The following is a 9025-nucleotide window of genomic DNA, read 5'->3' on the forward strand; positions in this document are numbered from 1 at the left end:
CCTTACAGGCGCTGCGGTTAAGGAACCATATAACATCGTTACTTAGAGATAGACAGACAGATAAGGCACTATATAGCAGGTAGGCAGAAAGTATATAAGATAGACGGGTAGATCTGAAAAGCTATATATGATAGAGATAAGGGAGAAAGGCAAATAAAAAGAATTAAAAAGAGAGATAAGCAAGAAAGGGATGATACAACAGATAGGTAGAGAGTATATCAAAATGGTAGATAGAAAAATAGAGTGTAAGGCACTATATGATAGATAGATAGATAGATAGATAGATAGATAGATAGATAGATAGATAGATAGATAGATAGATAGATATGAAAGACACTACATAATAGATAGACAGACAGATAAGTGAAAGGCACTATATAATAGATAGATAGTAAAGGCACTATATATACAAAAGAACAGTGTTTTATAATGGATATGTAGGCTTAAAGGATCATTATTGTGAAATGTCCGAGCACATTGAAATTCTTGCATGTGGGAAAGGAACTATATAACATTGTAAAGGATCAATATACTAATAGATAAGGGAATATATAATAAAGATAGATAGATAGATCTGAAAAAGCCATATAAGATAAAAAGCCATATAAAATATAGATAAATAAGAAAGGCAAAAAGTTGGAAAATTAGACAGATAAGAAGAAAAGGAAATATATAATAGATTGGTAGAGACTATATAATAACAGTAGATAGAGCAATATATAGAGAGATATGAAAAGCCATATAAGATATAGATAAATAAAAAGGCAATAAATAAGAGACAGACAGACAGACAGACAGACAGACAGACAGACAGATAGATAGATAGATAAGGCACTATATGATAGATAGATAGATAGATAGATAGAGCACTATATAATATATGCAAAAGAAAGGTACCTTCTAGTAGTCGTGCAGGTTTACTGTTGTCAAGTACCTGAGCACAGTGAACTTCATTCCTGTGTCTGCAATGGGAAAGGCACCACAGAACATTTATGTAGATAGAGAGAATGACAGATAAGGAGGAAAGGCACCATGCAATACAGCAATACAAGTAGACTGTTTATAATAAAGTAGGATAAATATAAAAGGCCATACAAGATATAGATAAATGAGAAAGGCAAGAATAAGAGAATGGGATTGTTAAATAGATAAGGAAGTAAGGCACTATATAATAGGTTGAAAGCATATAATAAAGATAGGTAGCTAGATATGAAAAGCCATGTATGATATAGCACTTTGAGCATAGGAAAGGTGCTATTTATATAAAATGTCTTATTATTATTAATAATAATAATAGAAAATTAACAATATAAAAGTTAGATTAGAAATACACAATGTAACGGAGAGAGATGAACGGCACTATATAACACGCACATTTACAGATAATGTATAACAGAGGTGTGACCTGCCCTTGCAGACACTTTAGTCAGCAGTGCACTGCTGGGGTGGTTTCACATAACATGCTGTTTGGTGGGTGGAAGCGGAGCTGGGGGGTCACATATTGAGGTGGATGCTCCACATTGAGTGGTGGCTACGCCAGGCGCTTGGTGAATGTTAGATAAGCGCTGGGTAAACGTAATTAATGAATTACTTAATAAACACACGTCTGCGTTGTGGGCCGGCTTTGAGTGACTTATTGATTTGCCGTCTCCTTTGCCAAGGTTCATGCGGTCAGCAGACTTGAGCCGTTTGAGGGAATCTCTCTCTCTCTCACACACTCATTTAAGATTACACCCCATGCCATCTTGTACAGAAACCTTTTCCTGTGTGCCCAAGGCGCTCGCCCTACTGCCAGGTGGACGTGGATGGCAGATGTCGGCCGGTACTCACTGATGCTGCAGCTCTTTCTATGTCGGCTGCCATGTCCAATTGTTTCTAAAGTTGTCTGCTGGCAGAAGTGCCATTCACAGGATCTGGGCGCGCTGACGGCGTGGGGCGATTTGATGCCTAATACAGAGCTAAGCCCCTCGAGTGGACCCGCTGACGCCCAGCCGCCTCTGCTCCGATGACAATGAAGTGGCATTGACGGCGTGTGCTGTGCTTGATTTCTGCAGTCCGAGTCGTACCAGGAGGACATTTACCCGATGACCGCTGGATGTGAGCCCGCATTGTCCGCTGACGAGTGGCTCCAGGGAGCCAACAAAGGTCAGTGCTGAGGATTTCTTAATTTTTATGTTAAATGAACAATTGCATTACATTTATATTGAATTTCATATGGCAAAGCTTTTCTGTGGGTTTTCCTCTTTGTTTAGCATTCTGTTAGTTGATAAACTATGGAAGGTATTTTCTGCAAAAAAAGAAATTAAAATTTACAAAATGAAAATGCAATATCCTGTTTTAAATTTTATTTTCAAAGTCTACGCACAAGAATGCTGCAAAAATTAAACATAAAATACCCCCATTTTCCATTTCACTTTCAGTCTGAAACACAATGAAGCTGCAAAACTGAAAAGTAAAACGCATTTCTACTGCCAAGTTCTCAAAATGCAAATAGCGCGAGTCAGTGGGCGGGGCTTTGCGCCTCATTTCCCACAATTCTTTGTGCTTCGTAGCTGTAGAGCCACTTCGATCGCTCCGGTATTCTTCACTTCGACTGTGTTTAATTCATGGGATTTTGATCTTTTTTCACTCAACACTGTTGCACGGACTTTTCCAACTAGTGTGGCAAAAGGGAAGCAGTCCTTTTAAGGATAGCGAGCCACTCAAAGAGCCATGTAAAGAACAGCGAATCCAGCTCGGTGCCGACTCGACAATATAATACTACAAAAATATAAATCGTCCCGTTTCCACTTCAGTGTAAATAAATATAAATTAAGACGTAGTAAAGGCTCATTTCTGTAATGTAAAATATTGTAATAGCACATTCATTATTTCAGAACAATAATTATGTGAGGTTTTAGGATTTTATAAGACGGTGTTGCTGGGATGAATTAAGCGCTCTACAGCTACGACGGACAAAGAATTGTAGGAAATCGAGGCTCAAAGCCCCGCCCACTGACCCTCGCTATTTTAGATTTTTGCAGCATTCCTGCGCGTTGACAAGTTGACAAAAGAGAGATTGCATTTTCATTTTGTATTTTTTCATTTTCTTTTTTTTTTTTTTTTACAGAAAATACCTCCCATAGATTGGCGGCCAGCAATCTTTTTTTTTTACAAGGTGCGGCATTTTAAAGGTGTCGCGTCCATTTTAACGGCCACAGTTTGGTACACGCACTTCAGATTTATACTTTTGGTTGCATGCACAGCCAAGACGATGAATCTGCCGCCTGATGTTGGTTTTAATGTTCAAGTTGAAGTTAACGAAGTGGCGGGGACAGACAATTTCTAGCTGTTGACCCCGGGTTCAAAGCCACCCTCCTGTTTGTCCCCTGCCTGTTACATTAACCATTGAAATGCCTCCACCGTTGGCGTCTTTTATAAGCCCCTTATATATATGGGTGGCTAAACGGGAGGTGGCTTTGAACCCGGGTTACCTGCTAGAAATTGTCCCTGCTATTTGGTTAACCTCAGCTTGGACGGTAAAAGCAACATCAGGCGGCACGTGTAACCTCTTGGCCTAATCCACTGTGTATGTGGCGTTGAACATTCAGAGTCCTTGACCGGTTTGGCACCCTGTGCCACCCTCTCTACGTCAATAAGGCTCCGTTTCTCTCGTAGATCCCGTGCTGATGTCCCTGAAACCTGGCAGCAAGATCTCCAAAACGTGTCCTCTCATAACCGAAAAAGAGCCAATAATTCCTCAGCAACCAAAGAGTTCTCAGAGCCACACTGGGCGCACGGAGGTCCCGTCGGTCCTACCGAACAAGGAGAGCAAAGACTCGAGGGAGCGAAGGCGGCTGGACGAGAAACCCCCGGAGAGGAGCCGCTTGGTTTACTCCAACGGCATCGACCTCACAGAGTGTGCGCCGCCAAAAACGGAAAACGAGGTGAGCCTGAGAGACCCCGACGCGAGGTGGCCGAGCTGTCTTGGATTGTGTGTCATTTGTGACAGCTTCAGATACCCGACAAAGCGGATTACCAACATTGCAGATGCCCTACACTGCCGCGGTTTAAAGGGAAAGCCGATCAGGCCGATCAGGGAGTGTTGGAAGCACAGCAGCACTTTTCGTTAAATGTTTTGTACATTTTAATAATATATTTCCGTGTCTATAATTATACGTAAAACGTGAAATTTTAGGGATACAATTTATATAGAAATAAAGAAAAGTCATGTTTCATGCAATTATAGTCTGGGTGAAACCGTTTTCTTGTAAAAGAACAGAATGTCTGCATTTCAGAATTGTAATAAAATATTTAACTGAGAGACATTAGAAGTACTATAAATATAGTGAAAGGCACTATAAAAAAGGCGACTGTGAAGAGCACTAATGTCAGATACTCAAAGGGAGACAGAAGGATAGAAAGGCGCTATATAATAGATAGACAGATTTGAAAGGCACTATAATTGGAAAAAGTGAAAGGTACTATATATAATACATAGATATAAAAACTGAAAGGCACTATATAATATATAAAAAGTGAAAAGTACTATAAGGCACATAGACAGAAAAAGTGAAAGGCACTATAATAATAATAATACATTTTATTTATATAGCGCCTTTCCCATGCTCAAGGCACTTCACAGAGTTTAAGAAAGAACGGCAGGGTATACAGTATATAGCATTGTACTAAACCAGATAAATAAATAAAGAAGATTAAGATAGCAAATTCAGAGAAGAGCCTAACGGACAACATAATTGATGGTCTCGCACACACACAGACACACACACAGGTTACATGAACATCTTGACATGGAGGTAAACTGAGAGAAGGGTAGTAAAGTCAGGTGGAGCTAACAGCCTTCCTGAACAGATGAGTTTGGAGTTGTTTTTTAAAAGAATTCATGGAGTCAGCTGATCCGATTCATTTCGGTAGGTCATTCTATAGTCTGGGCGCTCGCTATACAGCTGAATAATACGACTATATAAGATAGATATACAAAGTGAAATGCGCTATATAATAGATATACAAAGCGAAAGGCACTATATAATATATATAAAAATATAATAAGTGAAAGGTACTATATAATATATATATATATATATATATATATATATATATATATATATATATATAGAAAGTGAAAAGCACTATAAGGCACACAGATAGAAAAAATGAAAGGCACTATATAATAAATATAAAAAGTGAAAAGCACTATAAGGCACATAGATTGATATACTGTATACCATAAATAAATACAAAAGACACTATGTGATAGAGAAACATTACTATGCAATATACAGATAGGAAAATAAATAACCATATTAAACAGACAAAAATAAATGTAAGACACTATATACAGTAGACAAGTACACTGTACATAGTAACTTATTTTTGTATAGCTCTCCTCGTTGAACAATTCTCATGTGAAATGCAAGTATAAATGATCATAATTACTAAATACGAGCCTGGTACACATATAAATACAGTAGACATAGGTGTAAGACGCGATATGCAATAGACAGGATTGACACTGCGTACAATAGAAAGGGCACCATATATGATGTATGGAGAGATAGTGGCAGGTATTACATAATACATAGATAACCAAATGACAAACTAATACAAGACACCTCACACAGTAAACAGACAGGAAAGGCGCCGTATGATAGGCTACATGAACAGGTGCTCTCTTTACAGATACATTGTAACTAGCACTGGCGTGAGGTAACGCACAGATAACCAAAAGACATGTAAAACAACAAGACAGATAGACAGACGGGTAGGAAAGGACAAAAAGGTAGACAGAGGCAAAAGGCACTATATCATAGATAGATAGATAGACATGAAAGGCACTATATCATAGACAGACAGACAGATAGATAGATAGACATGAAAGGCACTATATCATAGACAGACAGACAGACAGATAGATAGATAATCGATGACGTGTTCTATTCAGTATCCGAGTGCTACAATCATCTCCAGATCGCAGACTTCAACCTCCCCAACTTTCAAGGCAAGACAGAATGTCTGGACATCTGTGTGTAAACTGCCCTTTAGCCTACTTTTCTATAGCGCCTTTGACAGTGATCCCCGCGGCAGTATATTAAAGTCGTGTTCGTAAGTACTTTATGTTTGTTTTGCTCTCACCTTTACTGCGGTTGTATTTTTTACAGAGTGACACCCCAGGGACGTGACGTGTCCCCCTCAGGGTCACATCGCGAGTTTCTGATGGCGGTGAACGGCGCGGTGTTTTAGTTAGTAACTGCCAAGTGGTCAGTGGTTGCCAACCTCTGATTCCTTCTTTTCTGTTTTCCCTCTCCCAGCTCTTACAGATGTTCTACCGACAACAGGAGGAAATCCGCCGACTGCGGGAATTATTGGGTCAGAGAGAGATCTGGATCAAACAGCTGGAGCTGGAAATTAAAAATGTTCGCAACTCGCCATACTGAAGCCATGGACTCAAAAGAAAGCTCAGAAATATTAAAAAAAAAAAAAAAAGAGGCTTTACAAAATTAATGTTTGTATAATTCTATATTTTTATTGAAAAAGAATAATGTTGACTTTTAAGCAGTACCGCTCAGGTACATGGTGCACATTTTTTTAAATTTGTTTCTGTACATATTTTATAAGTCATAATTGCTCTATTGATTTTCTACACTTATTTAGGCTTGTTTTTGCTCAATTCATATTTTTCACTTGTGTAATCTTTCTGTTTTGTTTTTTTATGTTTTCTATTTGCTGGCCCTGTCTCATGTCCCCTATTGTCGCACTTTTCTGCCTCATTTTAGGTATCTGATTGGCCCACTAGGTGGCAGCAGATTTCCACCACCGCAGTCGAGGAGAAAGTTTGGAAAGAGATTTCCTTATAAACCTAAAAATCTTAACTGTTGTCATGAAAGTGTGTTAACTTCCATTGGGGCAAAAAAAAAATCTTCAAATAACGGAAATGTTATTGCAATGCATTTGTGGCTGTTTTGATAACGTTTTAACACCCGCATACGTCTTTAAGACTACATCCACTGATCGGTTCAAGCTTAAGTTTGTTTTTTTTTTTTTTTTAATGATCAAGCTGTCGCTATTTTGGGTGTGGGCACTAAAGCCGATCACACTGACCAATTTCTTCAAAGAGCCATCTTTGAATCACCCTGTCTGGTCACCGCGCTCTGGCCGTGACCATCTGGTGCTTTGTGTTCACACAATCTCGTGCTGTTGTCCTGCCAAACTCCATCCACGCTCCTACGTTTTCAGTCAAAGACGCAGTCTTCACTTTTAGCTTTCATCCAAACTGCCCCGGCGTTTTTAAACCCCGGAATCCTTTGAAAACGAGCCCTTGGGCCGCATATTTACAAAAACGACGGCTCGGCGTTGTAATCTGGAGGGATGGGCGGTAGGATTTCAAAAACAAGACACCAGTCGCACTCTAATTGGTTCGTGCTTATCACGCGGTACTTTCCTGATTGGATCCCGCTGATTACAACGTCTCATTCTCTGATTGGTCGTTTTTCACGGAAGAAAACCCTATTCCAACATGGTGGGTATATAAGAGCAGCTTACCTGCATGCATCCAAATTGCGTGTTGTACAGTTTGAATGGTTCGTCAATGCGTAGCAGGCAAAATAACTTTCAGATCGCAACAGTAAATACTGTAGCCGGTGCCGCTACAACCCCTTCCAAGGGATTTCACCCATGGCCAATGTCAGCGACAGTCTCCGCCTTATGTTTTCAGTTATGTTAATGGGGACGTGAAAACGCCAGAGTGGGCGGAGATCTTTTAACTTAAAAACGAAATTATTAAATGAGAAATGAAGTAATATGGATGTGGCCTCAAAGTCCCTGTCTTTCGAAGAGGATGCGTGACCGGTGGGAATAATTCTGGTAGTGTTGACTCGGGGGTCGTGTTTCTTTATCCATTAATCCTACTTTTTTATCCATTAAGTTTAAAGGGTGTGCCTCTCTAGAAATGCGCCTCCGAAAGTGGACACAAATACCAGCGACGCACTGTTGAGTCAAAACTGTCGCCTGCTTCTTCAGCCCACCGCACTTCATTTCCATGTCCGCGGTGCCTAACAAGCGCCTCTAAAGCCTGTTATCCCTTAGAGGTTTCAGCTATTGTTCAAGTAATTAAAAAAGTTCAATATGTAGAATTATAATGAGACATTCATCAAGATGCAACTCTTTATAACACAGATGGAAAGCAGTAAATACTAAATTACAATGTTCTCCCCGTGTCTCTGTGCGTTTACTGCCACAGCTCAGACACGCAGGTTAAGTGTGTGTGTGTGTGTGTAACTGCCTTGTGTCCTTTGCCTGCTGGGATTGGCTCCAGCCCCCCCACAAGCCTGCTGAGCATGAAGTGGGTGGGAAAATGGAGAGACTGATAACTAAAAATACGGACAGAGACTACGCCACTCAGGTAAGGGAATTAAAAGGAAATCGGATTCTAATCAGTAGAAACCAACCACCAGCAAAGAGAGAACTAGACAGCAAACTCACGTATATCATAATAATTAATAATGAAGTACAGTTATATAGCGCTCTACATCAACTCAACAAAGTGTGGCACCCCACCTGGATGATACAGTGCCAGCCATTATTGTGCCAGTACACTCACCACACATTAGCTGTACAGTGGTGAAGGAGTGATAGAGAGAGACATTTAGTTACAAAATGGATGAGGGTGTGGTGGGCAGTTTAGCCAGGACATCGGCATACACCCTACTGTTGTCAAAAAGATGCCCAGGGATCTTTAATGACCACAGAGAGTCAGGACCTCTGGGTTTACACCTCATAGACAGAACTTGATTTGTCTTTTTAGAGAAGCTCTTTAGATAGATAGACAGATAAGAAAGGCACTATATAATAGATAGATAGAAATGAAAGGCACTATATAATAGATATTAATGGCATTATATAATAGACAGAAATGAAAGGCACTATATAATAGATATGAATGGCATTATATAATAGATAAGAAAGGCACAATAAGATAGATGAAGGGCAGAATAGACAGATGAAGAGTACAGACAGACAGATAGATAGA

General features: G+C 39.7%; 1 protein-coding gene across 1 annotated transcript in view; it reads left to right on the forward strand.

Annotated features, from left to right (window-relative positions):
• Positions 1-6869, forward strand: part of coro2aa (coronin 2Aa) — a 91264-nt gene extending 84395 nt beyond the window's left edge. The window contains exons 11-13 of the mRNA XM_039758181.1: positions 2055-2145; positions 3658-3926; positions 6309-6869. Of these exons, the coding sequence (XP_039614115.1) occupies positions 2055-2145; positions 3658-3926; positions 6309-6434 (486 nt within the window). The 3' untranslated portion in view covers positions 6435-6869. The remainder of the gene's footprint in view (positions 1-2054; positions 2146-3657; positions 3927-6308) is intronic.
• The last annotated feature ends 2156 nt before the right edge of the window (positions 6870-9025 follow it).

The sequence above is a fragment of the Polypterus senegalus genome, chromosome 7 (genome assembly GCF_016835505.1).
Source record: "Polypterus senegalus isolate Bchr_013 chromosome 7, ASM1683550v1, whole genome shotgun sequence".
Classification (NCBI taxonomy): domain Eukaryota; kingdom Metazoa; phylum Chordata; class Cladistia; order Polypteriformes; family Polypteridae; genus Polypterus; species Polypterus senegalus.